At 36.6% G+C, this 16,533-nt stretch overlaps 1 protein-coding gene across 1 annotated transcript in view; it reads right to left on the bottom strand.

The window, feature by feature from the left end:
- Positions 1-4,691: 4,691 nt before the first annotated feature.
- TMPRSS15 (transmembrane serine protease 15) overlaps positions 4,692-16,533 on the bottom strand; it is a 61,716-nt gene continuing 49,874 nt past the window's right edge. The window contains 7 exon segments of the mRNA XM_075412912.1: positions 4,692-4,862; positions 6,173-6,312; positions 7,239-7,334; positions 7,576-7,757; positions 9,624-9,798; positions 10,223-10,272; positions 14,515-14,610. Coding sequence (XP_075269027.1) covers positions 4,692-4,862; positions 6,173-6,312; positions 7,239-7,334; positions 7,576-7,757; positions 9,624-9,798; positions 10,223-10,272; positions 14,515-14,610 — 910 coding nt within the window.

The raw sequence follows: 16,533 nt of genomic DNA, 5'->3' as shown, positions 1-16,533 counted from the left end.
CAGAAAAGTCATTTGATGTCACATAATGAATCCACTTTGCCAGGGAATGACCAAACTTTTTAACATATTGGTCCAAGGTCAACATAAATCACTTGGCAAGGGATACATCATTAATGAGGTGTCCTTTGAAGGCAGCTGTTAGACATTATTTAAGTAAAATACTTTTTTACTTTTCTGAGGAAAAAAATAATACCACAATGGGCAAGAGTTTAAAATTACTTGTTTCAGTAAATCTATGTAAAAAAGATGTTAAAGATAATTTAAATATAGCTAATAAATTGTTAAGAATAATGTAATGTTGGATCACAGAGAAGACAAATAGCTTTTCTTTGAAGTGGAACCACTAGATGGATTCCAACATTATTCAGACTGTTAGCTAGAAAAGCATAAATTATGTTAATTAATAGACAGATTTAGAGGTAACCTTCATGCATTTAAAGTCTTCTTTTAGAGTTATTATTAACATCATTAATGTCCATTCTCTTTGGTTCCTTAAGAGCTTTCTGTGCCATAAGAATGGTTTTGCCTGTCATTAGGAGTAGATCTTGTGGTGGTAGCACTAGCACTCTGGCTGATTTGTTGGTGAGAGTCTGGTGCTACAGTGGATAGCTAAGGAGTTTTGCTGCAGTTGCAGCAAGAGTTCAAGAGCACGAATTCAAGCTAGTTGGCTTTCCATTAACACAGATGCAACACTACTGCTGGGTGAAAGTTGGGGAGAGCTGGACAGAAGCAAAAACAGATTACTGTGTGGGTCGCCTACACTGTGGTAGCTGATGTTGACCACGGCTTTGAACTTCAGAGACAAATATGTATCAGTTTTCCTGAGTGAAGGAAAAACACCACCATTTAGAGTTCAATACCACTAATACTAATTATGCAATGCTATTACTGAAGCATTTTTGAAAGCATCTTAAAGAGGCTGTTATGCCATGTTTTTACTTCCTCTTTGACGAAGCCTTATTCTGTAGTTCAGGCTAAGTATGGCTGTTCCTGCTTACAATATTCTGTAGTTTTCTCAGGTAGTTACAACTTACCTTGCTCAGTCCCTTACTTCATTTTCCATCGTAGTGATTGTAAACTAAAAAGGAAAAATCACTATGATCCTGCATGATCACCAGGACCAGAATTGTTTTTCTCCTGACTTAAGTATTGCTTGTCTCAACTGAGGTCAAAAGTTTCCTCTTTCTTGGGAACTGTTGCAGTAAAAAACCACTTTTTTTATGGTCCTGAAGGATTAACTCCACAAAGAAAATAGGGAAGGAGGGACTGTCAAGTCTTGCATAAAACTATTTCTTGATAATTTGTGCTTACAAAAGACGTGGAACTGTTTAGCAAGCAATTTTCTGATTAATGCAACAGAAGTGACAGAAGTAATTTCCATGCAGCAATTAGGATGCAAATACCCTCAGATGTCTTTCTTACAGGGTGAAGGCAATTGCTGGGCAGTTATCAGCATGGCCCAGTCTTAAACTCTGTATGAAGGAAGAATGGAAAGTGACATGAAATGCTTTTATTGTAATGAACTCAGATTCTATATGTAAATAAGAAATATTGGTTACTGGGGCAAAATATTTCCATATCGCATCACCTGTTTAGGGGAAGGAAATAGTTTCCTTCCGTGTATTTCCTTTGCTTAGGGTATTGTTCATAGATACCAAGTAAAATTGGAACAATCTTAAGAATCCTATGTGGAGGACTGGAAATGGTGTACAGTTCAAATTTGTAGTCTCATGACTTCCACTCTTAAGTAGGTGATTCTATTCCATGCAAAACATACAAATCCCACACATACACAAATTCTTGCATCTTTATTTCCCTCATTTCCACACACTAAGGGAAAATAGGAGTAAGGGTAAAAGAGGAAAGGGGGAAAGATAGGCGTGTTTCACACTTGCAGAGAGAATACATAGAAACCGGACTTCATACTGGTATTTCGTTTGGATTTTGTGTCGGCTTCCAGAAAAACAGCAACAGGTATTTATGTGACATGGCCCATTAGTGGCAACAAAATTGCTATTTAAAAAGACAAACAAACAAACAAAACCCCAGCAAAACCCCCCAACCCTCTCTGTCCTACTTATTCACATTAAACTCTGCAGAATGGGGAAAAGAAAATGATTTCCAGTTTCAGGTGACAGATTTCGTCAACTAGAGTCACTTTGAGATTGTTGGCTTTTATGCACAGCTATGGCGTTCCCTTGCTGTCATCACATTCCGTTCTGCTCACTGCTTCTATGAATCTCTTACAAATGGCAGCAGTAGGTGAGGCAAGGAACTGAAGGATGAACAGTAAACCTTAGCTAGTCCTTGGATGGATGACATGGCTTCAGTCTGGCATTTTGAAAACTTTATACTCCATTGCCCGTATTTTCCCCAGGGAGCTGAATTTTCTTTTTTTTTTTTTTTTTCAATAGTGAGCATGGCCTTTTGCAAGCAAGAAGCATTTGAGAGAGAAATTTCATGTTTACTTCTTTAATCTTTTAAATTTTTTTGGGTGCAAGCAAGTGTAAGTCAGCATCAAGCTTCCACCTCTTATTTCAAAGCCTCTTGGACCTGTGACTGAATTGAAAATAATGTTTTGACACAGTCACGACTTGTTTCTCCACAGATTAATACATAGGCAAATGAAGTAATGGATGCTGAATGAAGGCTAGAATGTGGTTGACTAAGGTTACGTTACTTTCAGCATAACTAGACCTAAGTTAGTTGAAATTAAATGTTTATTTTTAATTATCCTAGTCTATATTACATATGAGTTTCTATACCAGAGTTTATAATAGGAATTTTTTTGTCTAAGGGGATGGTTTATTAATGTATATCTCAAAATATGTCTATACTTTGCATTCTGGGAAGCAAAAAGTGCATATAAATACAAGTATATTATGATATTTCTGGGAAGCACCTTTGCTAGTAACTGGATCTGCTTTGAGTTAGGTCTTTTATTTCATTAACAGATTGAAACACAATTTACAATAGTGATGTATGGTATATAATGCAGAAATCCAGTCACATTTTAATTAAGCATTTTAACATAATTGCTTCATTTGAATCAATTTAAACTGATAGCAGAATGCACTGTATTTTCAGTGGCTGTTTTCAAGTGGAGGAGAGTAACAGGAGAAATAGTAGTCCATTACAAAAGATAGGATATGCAAATTTAACATTTTAATGTTAAAAGCTGTGTGGTTTATATGAAAAGAAAGGTGTCTAAAACACCTTTTATTTTCCTTCTGGCTTAATTACAACTGTCTGTGTTCCTGTGGTCATAGACGTATTGATAAAGCTAAATACTTTGGTCTGGACCTAGTCCTCTAATGCTTATGAAGATCTGAAAACAGTTTGGGACCTGGTATTTTTTATCGGTGACTGCCAACCTATGTTTGTAAGCTAGCCTTGTATTTTGAGCACTTCATATCTGCATTTACCGTTGTAAGCAGCAAGGATGGAAGCTCCTTACAAAAATCATACATCTATGTAGATATGTGCAGATACACATACACGGTAAGTTGGAATGCATTTTGTATTTTCATGCAGTACTTTGGAATTAAAAATATATTAAATTCCTACACCAGGCTGAAAACAGAAATAAAGGAAATGCATCATATTACACTAACATTAAAACACCATTGAATTTAAGGCATTTCAACAAGTAGATAATTATATTTTAATATAAACCTATTTAGAAAAGAGCTCAAGAAGATAAAAACCTTTTTTTTCTTCGTATTCTTTCCCCTTTAGAATGCTGTAATGGGCTATTGTAATAGTTTTTATACAAAGCACAAAATCAGTATTAAAAGTCACAAGTACAGAAAAAGCATGTAATATATCAAAGGAAACCCTATTAATTTTTATTCACCAGGGATAGCTGATACTGATTCTTGTTAGATGTTTCTAAAAAACGTTACTTTTTATGAGAGGAAGTTGCAGTATTGTGAGTCTGTGCTTAGGTGTACAAAAGGACATATCTATAGTTACTTGAATAATTGCCAAAACGCTTAAAAATAAAACTAAAAAGCTATATTCAATCCTTATTTAACGTTATTAATTCCAAATGAATTACACAAGAGAGAACTTTTGGCTTACATTCAGTTTAATCATTAGAAAGCAGCATGATAGATGATCAGCCTTTATGCATAATCCATAAACCTCATTCCAGAGCTTTTTGTAATAGGCAAGACAGAACTCCCACGAACCCAGTTTAAACAGGTAACATATACCTTCATTTTGATATGTGGTGAGATTACTGAGAAGAGTTGACTATGCATTAAAATAAAAATACACATTGAAAAATACATTGTTAAAACATAAAAACAGTTTGGCCTGAAATTAATAATTTAGACCATTTTCCAATAAAGCATTTGCAGTTTGCAAGTTGTTTGTTTTTTTTTTTCACTGCCCATGCTTTGTGAAGCTCTCCACTATGCATTTAATGCACTGGTGTTCAAAGAAACTGTTTCCCCATGGTCTCATATAAAAGAAAAGGTAAAATGACCAAACTATTTATTAACAAAACCACAGCATCTGTTTTGAAATATTGCTTTCAATTAATAATGGAGTTTTCAATTATTAATACTTTCCTCCCCCAAAATTAAATATTTATTCAGTTTTTCTAACTGTGAGATTGGAATGCCAGTCTGGTTTACATCATTATACAGTGGCTTACTTTTAACCTCTAAATTCTATTTCTATCATTAAAAAAAATCAAGCTAATAGATGACTTTTTTTATCCAATCCACAAACATGGTGACTCGAACATACACTCCAGGTCGTTTGGGAAGTGCACACTCATAGCCAAATGACGTTACACCAACCAAAAAACACTTGTCACCATCTTCAGATGTCAGAGGGCCACCTGAATCTCCCTGTAATACGAAATTCAAAAGTTAAGAGTGAACAATGTCGAGTCTGAAGCAGAGCCTGTTTAGAATGGTTTGTTTGTTTTGATCCTTAATTGTAGACATTGTACCCCTATATGTCTTGAGCACCAGAAGTGAGAACAATATGAATTATTCCATGTGGAAAAGTTCTTGAGATAAACCCTTTCCTTTGTTTCTTTTTTTTTTTTAAGGATTTGATCTTAAGCACTTATCAGTCTTTCAATACAGGGCTGGGTTTCAAATGTTTATTTTGCTGGTTAATTTCATATTTAGCCATTCATCTTTCACAAAGCCTGGGTAAATGTATAGGATTATTTTTTAATTGAATCTATGCAGCCAAAATGAAATTCTATTTTCAGTCACTCTAGAGTTTCTGCAATTTCAAATTTAGATAAAAAGATGGCAAGATTGCCAGAAGAGGAGATGTGCTTTTCTAACACCTTCTTCTCAATAGTTTAGTAGATGTAGCATTGCAATAGAGTGTGGGAGACAAAATTTCGTTCACCTCACAGCCTATGATGCTACATTGGTTTTTTTCAGTATGAGGTTCAGAAGGCAAAATGGAAAGAGGAAAGCCACAGAGGGCGAAGGAGTGGCACGTGAAATTAGGCTTGCATACACTCCTCCTTCAAGACTAAAGTAGCCAAAGTCACTCCATCTAAGGAAGGCTTAGGTTGTGAGGGCAGGGCAAAAGCAATTATGTGATAGTGCTTCTTATCAGACTTGAGGAGAACCAGCCAGTCTCCATGCCATAGACTCCATATTGTTGGAAGAAAAATTATATGACAGCCAACTCTGACTACATCCTCAAAGAGAAACAGTGTGTTATAAGCAGAGCTGGAATGAATAAAAACTAGATCCTCAGGAAGGAGCATATGAGATCAATGAAGAAAGGCAGCCTCTCCAAAATACAGTGGCATCCACTTACAAAAGGTCTCCAGTGTCCACAGATCCTGGGGAAAAGCATCATTGCGCTCTCTCTTTCCCTGTGTGAAGCATTTCTGAGACTTCAATCTATTTGGTATTTATTTCTCTGTACTCTGCTTTTCCCTAAGCATGTCCCTTTTTCCTTCATGGAAGTACTTAGCAGTAATTATTCAAAGCTTAGTGCAGAAAATTTCCAGTCCTCATATTTATCACTGTCCATGATTGTTTATGTCAAGATGACACAAAGAAGTTTTTTATCTTTTCAACTTGTATCCTCCTGGTTTTAATGATGGGAGGATTAGGGAGCATTTTATTCAGTAATTAGATGTGGTGTGTGCTGGCAGTGGAAATGAGTTTCTTGTATTTACCTGACAGGAATCTACTCCTCCTATGTCATATCCCGCACAGATCATATTTTCAGTAATATTGTATTCTGGCATCTGTTGTTGGCATTTTTCATTTGAAATGAGAGGGACCTCTGCTTCTTGCAATATATCTGAAGTGACACCTGATGAAAATACAAAGTACATTTACCCACTGTAATAAATATGTACATCCCACTTTGAACACCATTGGTTTTGTTCCTGTTCCAGCATACTGGGCATGCTACCGAGGAGCAGGAAGCCCTGCCTCACCACCGTATTATTGAGGCTTATACCCCTGTAACAGAGTCATTGGTTAAATGGTGCTCATTAACCGATTTCTGTCTTTCATTTGTGTAATGGGACTGAATTTGGTTATAATTAAATCAAGATTACTAAAATCAATGACTATGAACTCACTGGGGGGGAGATCTAAGGGATAATTAAGGGCTTTGGAGCTTGGATTGTCCAATGTTTCCTCACTATTCATTGTATAACTTTGATCGAGTATTTAAAGTTTTTATAAAAATTTCTGTTACTAACTGCTACCCAAAATTTCAAATGCAATTTTATTCTGAAAATGTAGAAGCAAATGTGTGCAAGCAACTGTGGAAGTGAAATGGCATGTTTATTATTTCACAGACACTCCAAACCTGGAGCATGTGATGTACCAAGAGAACATAGATTTCACACAACAGTCAGTCTTCTTGACTTCTGGGCAAAATCATTTGCACATTGTCAGAAAGACTAATATTCTCCTCCCCCACCCAATATTTGGAAATAAGGTGTACGTATTTCATACTGAGAAGAGTAGTCATCATAACTTCTAAGGGGATGCAATAAGGTTTTTTCATAATTTAATGATCTTAGATACATAAATTTTTTTCTAATGTTAATGTTATAACTCTATTCCTTTGCTTTAGAGAAAGAACATGGAGGGAGATAGTTCCCAAATTTTCTTATGGATGAGAGCTTCTTTAAACTGTTGGGCCTTAGCAACCCTTCTAGAATCAGGAGCAAGCTTTCCCTCTCAGCTTCATGTCTGTCATAATTTTCCAAGCAGATGACCTACCTTCGTTAGTAATACTACCCCAGCCAGCAATGGAGCAGTTAATTCCTGGCAAAAACTGTTGATTTTCTTCTGGTAAACAGATAGGTTGTATGTAATCTGCAAATGAGAAAGAAGCAATCGGTTGCAACCTCTTCCCTGTGTTCAGGTTTTTACGAAGTCACATAAGAAAATGTTCAGCAACTCAAACCCACTTTTTGGGCACAACATACAGGAAGTACTGTACTGTCTCCAGAATGATTATGTTGTAAAAAATGTACAGCCACCCCATCACCCTCATATATTTAGCAGAGTTTTCCATAAAAGAGTAAATCTTGTTTATGGGAAAATAACAACTCACCTGTATATTGCACTTTCTGTTGAAGGTGCATGAGAGCAATGTCACTATCTTTTGTACGCTTCATGTAATGAGGATTTATAACTATATGATCGATGTTTCGAACTACTGTTGAAGACTGTGTCGTATCTGATTGGACATACAAGCCAAGAACTGCTTTCCATTGAGATGGTTTTAATTGTCTCCTAGAAGTTGCAAGGAATATTCGCAATTATGCATGTTTAATGAAAGTTTTGGAAAATATGTTAGGTAAAATGGTAATCTTTAACCCCATGGTAATTCATAGCATTTGCACTTTTTTACAAAATACATAGAATGTATCAGATGTGCTTACTATTTTATGTAATACTATCTTAAACATCCATACTGTAGAAATATGTGGTTGATTTTTTATATTAAGTTTATAATACATTATTTATAAAGAATTAATCAGACAGTAGTGCAAAGGAAAATACATTAAGTAAATTACTATGGCTTTTTAAACACTGTGAGGGATACAGCTGACTGCCCACCAGGCAATTAATATCAGTCCCAGTTAGAAAATTATTACGGAGTATCTGAAGAATAATAGGTCTAAAATTTCGTTGCAAATGCTGCAACTCATAGACTCAGAAAACTGATCTCTTAATTTTTAATCTAAATTGACAAAGATATGCTAAGACAAAATATGACACAATCTGCAGTTTTTGCTGAGCTATGCATGCTGGCTCAAGGCTGTATTTAAGTTACAGAACTTAATTATTTGCTATTTTTTAATCAACCAGCATAGTTTCAAAAATATGTTTTCAGCCTAGTTGTTGTACTGAATTGTTTTCTGCTGATCTTTTGGTTTGACATCAAGAGATTATCTTGTTCTAAACTAGTTTTTAATTTAGATATCAGAATTAAGGTGTGAAACTGCAAGTTCCCATGTAGGAACATTCCAGCCAAGTGAAGATTATAAAGTGAGATTTCAGTGAAAACAGATGATTTAAGTGAAAAGGAAGTACCAAGACAGATGTGGATTTATTGTGTGAAAACTAAGAGGGCTTGATCCTTCTCATTTCAGTGTCTTTGTGTGGAATATACCTCCTGTCATGCAATGAGGCAGGGTTAATGTATTGGCATGGTTTTCACTGCCTTACTACTTAGCTATTTATAATGAAAGCTCGACTATAATTTTGGATATTAATATTTCTTTTTTTGCCATTCCAGTTTCTAGGTGTCTTCTACAGCACTTATTTTTATAGATGTTATGGAAGCAAACCCTGGAAAATATTTAAAAGGATATCCAATATTGCCTAATCAATGCATATAAATCAAAACTCATTCCAATGATGCACAGTAAATCTTGATCAATTTATGATAATATACAGGAGGAACAGGCAACACCAAGTTTACCTTTATGAGGTATGATGTCATCCTTTGTACCAGTGGCAGAGATTCAACTAATTAATGGAGGCCCCCATTAATTATGGGTTAAGTGCAAATGCTCAGTATTAGTACCATATATTTAAAGTGCAATTCTTCATTGTTCAGGAAATGCTGAGTAGTTTCCATGATTCTCTGCTTTAAAGTAAGGTCTGGGGGCTTACCAGAAAGGTAAGGAGCTTTTAGCTGAGCCCACAAGTGATTCAAAACACAGTAATTAAACAGTGAGCTAGTTGTTAATTTTTTATATCAGTGTCACAAATTATTTATAATCTGATGCCTCCTTAGTGAACCTGCACATAAAAGAAGTGTTTCGTCAGCATTAAAATAAAAACGGAAAGACATGGTGTGGATGGTCATATGGACATCTCAGCTAGTTGGAAAGATGCCCTGGAGTCAGTGGAGAGAAAGAGGCACTTGTGAATTTATATTGAATTCATTCTAAAGTAAACATCTAGAAACCCTCTAAAGAGTGCCGCTCCCCAGTGATTCTAGTATGATCCTTTGAAAGTGTGTTTTGCTTCATCCAGGACTGATCAATGGCTCAGGTCATAATTCAGCCCAGCTTTACTGACGCCTATCCACCGTTTGGCTACTTGCATGTTATGGGGGTGTTAGCTTCTGAGTGCAGTGAACATTACCCATATGCACAGTGGGCTGCTGTCACCAGCCATTCATCACTGACAAGGGAAGCTCCGCAAGAAGGTCCGGAATTAAAATGGAGTGAGACCATCCAAGGCCAAGCCTCTCTTCTGGCATCACTTCCACCTACAATCCTTGTTCCATTGTTCTGAGTTACCAGGTGTTTTCCACAAGCTAAAATTAAAAAAAAAAATGTAGATTTTTAGGGGTTTATAGCATGTTTTATTAGACTAGCTAGCATTCTTGGAAAAATAGTCTTTGTAGTATCTGAACTGCTATTCAAAAATACTATTACTGCACAAAAAGTGTGGTGTTTTATAACTGAAATCAAGATCAGCTTTATAACTTGGATTTAGATGTGTTCTTTCTTCACACCTTCTGGAGTTTTTATATATGTATTTTCAGTATAGACCCATCTCTAGTGTATACTTAACTCTGAAAACAAGTGAAGACTGTAAATTTTCCTGTGTTTATGTCATTACGAGTATAGCTTTTATAGTCCATTCTCTAACCTTTCAATTCAAACTATAAACATTAGGCTTTATGGACTGAACAATTTGATATCCGTGTGAAATATTCCCAGAGTATATGTACTTACGTTTAATGTTACATTGCAGATGAACCACAAGGTTGTTCAAACAGTGTTCTCTAGAATGAAAATGCAATTAAATCAGAAGTGTCTGCACACCAGGTAACACTAAATGACTGTCAAATACACATACATACACTTATAGATAAAAATATGTATCTAGGCATATGTATATACTTATGTATATAAGTACATTGGTTTATCAGTATCAAGCTATTAAATATAATATCTTGTCCTACATGTTTTAATTATATTTTAATTATAAAATACAACATTATATTGTATATAGTATTAAATGTGCATATTCATCCTCAGTAGACAATTAGCATACATTGTGGAAATAAAAGTAGACTCACCTTGTGTTTTAGAGAAATAAGTCATCTGTCTGTGACAGATTCTTAATAAAATTGTAACTGCATATGATATTTTTGTACCTTTTAAGATGTTTTCAATACCTTACCACTAGAGATCAGTGTGACCAAAGAATTTAAGAGGTACTTTTGATATCACTGTATCTTTTTGCTAAGATTACAATGCACTGTAAAGTATAGACCTGCATATACAGGGTTAGACATCATTTAGCAGCAATATAAAGCCAGAGTCTGAAGAGCACAAGACCACAGATCAAAACTACTGAAGCATTTCTGATACCCACAGGTTTTAAGATTATCTTCATAGCTTGTAATGAATGCGAACACTTGGGAAAGTGTGTGTGCTAGCAATTTAAATCTGATATACACAGAAATATATCAGAGAGAGAAAAAAAAGACTGCCAATGGCTAGTTTACAGTATGCATTTCCACATCATTTTTAAAAAGAAAAATGGAAGGATACTTTAAACGCGATACGGTATTATGTATCCCTCACTATGTTTGCTCTAAAATTTGATATCTGTTGTGAGGGAAATAATGCACGACGTGACGCAGCATTTTCATAACAGCATAGTGGTACAAGAAGGGCAAGTGGGAACTGTAACGAGCCCCCACCTCACCAATGAAATCTTCACTTCAGATGGGGTAAGAATGAGATATGCCTCCAGCCCTGAATAGTCAAAGGTTTAAACACATAGCCATTTTCCACTTCAAGATAGATGAATAATTTTAAAGCTGTAATTTAAAAAGTGGAAAGCAAATTCTGTAATTTGTATTCAAATTTGTATTGACTTCAAAAGGCTGTCCCTTGGTAGTGAGACAAACATCAAGGAGGACAACCAGAAATGCATAAACCCACAGGAAACCAATACCATCTTCTCCGTAAACTTCATAGCAACTACTCTAGACCAAGCTCCCTCCATAGGCTTTAAAAGGGTGATTCGTAGTACTGTATATTAGCTTATTTGTCCAGTCCTACGCTTTCTTTCAGGTAGATTCATAAACTAGCCAAAATAACATCCAACATGCCAGATTCGTCCCTATTTTTTCACACTGAAGCAGCACCATCAGTACCTACTTATTGCTTTGGTAGGAATTACTTCATGAGCCTCTGCTTTTTCTTCTTGATGAAGCTATCTCCCAGCATGAAAGCCACTTGCCTGCACTTCCATTAGGCAGTCCTCAGCTGCCTCTTGGTCAGCACGGGAGAGTCCAAGAGGCAACAGAGGTATTGCATGTGCTGAATACCCCATCTACATGCCTCTCTGAGTGTTATCCGTGAAGCAGCATGCCGGGCAGAAATCTGGAGTTGCTGGGACATCTGTGAGTATGATCTTCACTTAGGACTGGTAAAAGCCATTATGCCTGTGGAATCTGCTCACATATATCTTCAAGGCAACATTTTGCTCTGTTACAAAGCTATCCTGCCAAGAAATACATTACCTAAGGGCATTGGAGAACAGTTTTGCTGTCTGCCACCACAGCTTTCAGGTTCTATTATATGTGCCTTCCTTTGCTTCAATGGTAGCTACACTTGAACAAAGACCAAAGACAATATGAGAAATTTATTTTGTAATTTGATTTCCAGTTAATGAATTTGGGTTTTTTAATTGTCAAATCTACATGATCTTTCTATCATTCTTTATATGTAAAAAATGTGTGCAAATCTGTAATGACGTTACTCTGTAAAATGATTCCTACCAGCTGTCCAGAAACATGGATTCATGGAAACAAGAAGATATCTATTTTTGCAACAGAAATATAACTAAGATGAATAAACTTATTCCATTTCCTCCTGTATCAATCACTTTTTAGTGTTTAATAGATATTAACAGAAGACATCTGTAAATCATTACTGCTCTTTAAGATTTCTTGTGGCAATGCTGGTTTAGATATCCACTCAAGAAAAAAAGAAAAATAACTTCCAATGATATTCCATTAGTTTAAGTGGGAATGGTAAATGTTTGGGATTAACAGAGTATAACTAAAACATGAAATATCTGGTGTATATTTTTTTTTTACTGTAGATATAATATAGCATTGCAAATAAAGGATTCTCTTCTGTTTTGTTACTATGTGGTATGTTTATAAAGAAAACCTGAAAGAACATGGATTCTTGCCATCCTCAACATGGTTTCAGCATTTTAGCAATTAGTCAGTAATTTTGTGCCTCAGTGCTTTTGGTGGGATTCCAGGAAAATATGTATAATAAGCCCTCTTACAAGTAGACAGTAACTGAAGTAATTGCATGTACTTTTTTTATTTGATGATGGCAAGCCTTTCTCCTTTTGGAGGTGTACTGTAAATCCCAGAATTTCCTGAGAATATAATGCTGTGCTAATGTTACATTTTCATTTAATCTACAAGAAACTCTACCAGTTTGTAGGACCCTTCAGAATCACTTGAGCTGTTACAGAATCACAGAATCACAGAATGTTAGGGGTTGGAAGGGACCTCTGTGGGTCATCTAGTCCAACCCTCCTGCCGAAGCAGGGTCACCTACAGCAGGCGGCAGAGGACCTTGTCCAGGCGGGTCTTTAATATCTCCAGAGAAGGAGACTCCACAACCTCCCTGGGCAGCCTGTTCCAGTGCTCCGTCACCCTCAGAAGGAAGAAGTTCTTCCTCATGTTCAGACGGAACTTCCTGTGCTTCAGTTTGTGCCCATTGCCCCTTGTCCTGTCACTGGGCACTACCGAAAAGAGATTGGCCCCATCCTCCTGACACCCACCCTTCAGATATTTGTAAGTATATATTAGGTCCTCTCACAGCCTTCTCTTCTTCAGGCTGAACAAGCCCAGCTCCCTCATCCTTTCCTCGTAGGAGAGATGTTCCAGTCCGCTCACCATCCTTGTAGCCCTTCGCTGGACTCTCTCCAGTAGCTCTTCATCTTTCTTGAACTGGGGAGCCCAGAACTGGACACAGTACTCCAGATGAGGCCTCACTAGGGCAGTGTAGAGGGAGAGGAGAACCTCCCTCGACCTGCTGGCCACACTCTTCTTGATGCACCCCAGAATGCCATTGGCTTTCTTGGCAGCCAGGGTACACTGCTGGCTCATGGTCAACCTGTCATCCACTAGGATACCCAGCTCTCTGTCCGCACAGCTGCTCTCCAGCAGGTCCTCCCCAAGCCTGTACTGATGCATGGGGTTATTCCTCCCCAGGTACAGGACCCTGCATTTGCCTTTGTTGAACTCATCAGGTTCCTCTCTGCCGAAAGATTAGAATATAATCAAATGTATTCTGAGGATTATCTCATCTAATGATTCATTTCTAAATGTGGAGACAAATCCAGAAGTCATTTTTGAGTGGGACTAATTTGTTTAAATATAGATACCTGTCTGTGGATTGCTTACCTTAGCAATCCGTACTTAGTCCTAAGTCTGTATCAATAAAGTCAATGGATCATAGAGTGCGACTCATCATATTTCAAGAGATGCCTTGATGGATCACAGTTTGGAGTGCTTATTTTTCTCTTTTCATTTTGGAAAGAACCTAGTGTGATAACTACTATATAACCATAGGTGAATGCCACTCCATTTTAATTCTTCTACTATATTATATATTCATAACTAAGAGATTTCTAGATAAGAAATGTTTCATAAAAATAACAATATTTATTGTTTCCACACTAAACATATAAAGACTGCACTTCAGATTGTACTGAATGCGAGCTAAAAATGTAGCAAGCTTCTCGCTCTTTTTAAAGTTACAGTAGATGGACAAGACTGGAAAGGGGAAGAGTGAGTTGCCCAGTGTTACACAATATTCAGCAGTAGACAGAGAACCAAACCTAGATGTGTTTACAGTGCAGACCTCATACAGAATCATGTTACCTCTCAGATAAACTTGAGCTAGAGGTTAGTGCAGAAACAATCACCACCCTGCTTAAAGTTATCCTTTATGTGAGGAGGAAACCTCACTCTACCCACCTTTTTGTAAATATTAGGCTGTGGTTAGCAGCTTTGGTGATGTTGACAAACGGGCCATCTCCAGTGAACAATACAGTTGATGACGCATTTGCATCCCTGGAACAAAAAGACACACATTCATCTTTTTAGATATTTATCCTGTTTTACCAGTGGAGGAATGTTTGGGAAATGATTAGGCTGGTGCAATAAACTGCATCATTATTCTTCTGAAATAATGACTATTTAGCAGGAGAATTTTGAGGATTGAAACTCACGTGAAATAAAATGCGACTCACCTACTTTTACATCTTATTCTAAGATTTCTAATGCTACAATAATGTTGAAAGAGACAGAAATTAATTATTTTAATAGCAGTAAATTACCAATTTCTGCTTTTCTATGCCACAATGAAGGGTTTGCAGTACCAATTATTAAATATATGGAGCTAAAACTTGGTAAGAAAAATAGAACAGTAATAGCTGAAACTGGGAATATCACTGTTTTGCTTTTTTGAGGGAGGATAATTACATCGATACTATACTTCTGTGCCTAGAGAAGAAATGAAACTATATTTTATATAATGAAAAATCTAATGGAATAAATGCTGCTTCCTTAAGTTTTACCTCATGGATCTGCTGAAATCAAAATAACTGTTTGTGGAATAAGTCAAGGATGTCATGTTTGCTATTGAACAGGATAGTTCCTCTGAAGTGGGATGTATGCTTTGACTCACTTCTTTTGTAATGGTGGCCTTTTGAACACCAAGAATTCTGTGCACTATTGGTGAGATAAATTGTTTTGATGTTTACAACCCATAACAAGATTTACTTGATGACCCATTCTGCATCATGTACTGCGTGACACTACATATGCCCAGCTTGGAACATACACCCAAGAAACATATTTGCTTTCTCTTGAGGAAGCGTGGGGAGAAAAGATAGCTGTGGTCAGACTACAGAATTTTTCAGGGGGGTGACAACCTACTGCCATCTGACTGTTTATCCATACGTATCTCAGGAGCAAGAAGAGAACCATTTGTGCAGGTTTAATACACAAAAAGCACCTGTGTATCGAGGAAGTACCATCTCTCCTTTTCAAGTGCAGTAAATGCCATTATCCTGGGAAATATGAAGTCTAGAATCTGCCTGCAAATCTGCTGCATATGGAGAGTAAGATTAGGCATAGGAGAAAGGAGGTTTTCAATAGCCATGCTGTGCCACTAAGAGAGTTGTATGACCCACTCTACTGAAAAAGTCGTTACTGCAGCATTTCTCAGTCTGGAGATGACAAAGTGCGCTTAATTCTGTCTCTAGATAGATGTACAGCCTAGCGTACAGATTTTTTCATATGTGAAACAGAAGTAATCTAATATGTGCTTCAGAGATTCCCCCAGAACCCTGACTTCACCTTTTAGATGGTCCAGGACAGTAGTAAAGTGCCCACTCAGGTGGGTAGAGTCAAATTCTGTGATGAAGAACTTTGCTAAGACCAGTCTAATCACTGAGCTATGATAAGTACAAATGTGCATAAAAGGCACTAAGTTGTTTCTTGATACAGTTGGGGAGCAGAAGATTTCACTAATGTAAAAAATTAACATGCTTCCAGGAAAAGCTTAGAGTATACACATTTATGAATATTACTGGCTTACATTTTCCATGGCATATTATACCAGGAAACTTCAACTGAATCCATGTATGTTGTACTAGATTAATGTAATAGACCCCGTAATAGGGCAAACACTATAAACCTTCCAAGTCAAAGCTTCCACCAACCTCATAATACTTAAGCAGATCTCTCATCTCACCTTGACATCTTTCCTGGTCTTTTTCAGCAAAGACTGAGCAAACCATTTCCCACTCTTCTACTTTTTTTTTTTTTTTTTAAATATATAAATGCTGAAATTTCTGGATTACAGTCTGGAACTTCTCTGAGCTTCTCTGTAACCACAGGGGCTTTATTAAGTTTCCCCATCCTTTTGAAATAAAATCTCAGCCCTCTTTTAAGGAAACCTTTGATAATTTAATTTGGTTTCTTAGTGTG

The sequence above is a fragment of the Opisthocomus hoazin genome, chromosome 1 (assembly GCF_030867145.1).
Source record: "Opisthocomus hoazin isolate bOpiHoa1 chromosome 1, bOpiHoa1.hap1, whole genome shotgun sequence".
NCBI classification, from domain to species: domain Eukaryota; kingdom Metazoa; phylum Chordata; class Aves; order Opisthocomiformes; family Opisthocomidae; genus Opisthocomus; species Opisthocomus hoazin.
The sequence above is the reverse complement of the archived record's forward strand: the minus strand, read 5'-3'. Positions and strand labels throughout refer to the sequence as shown.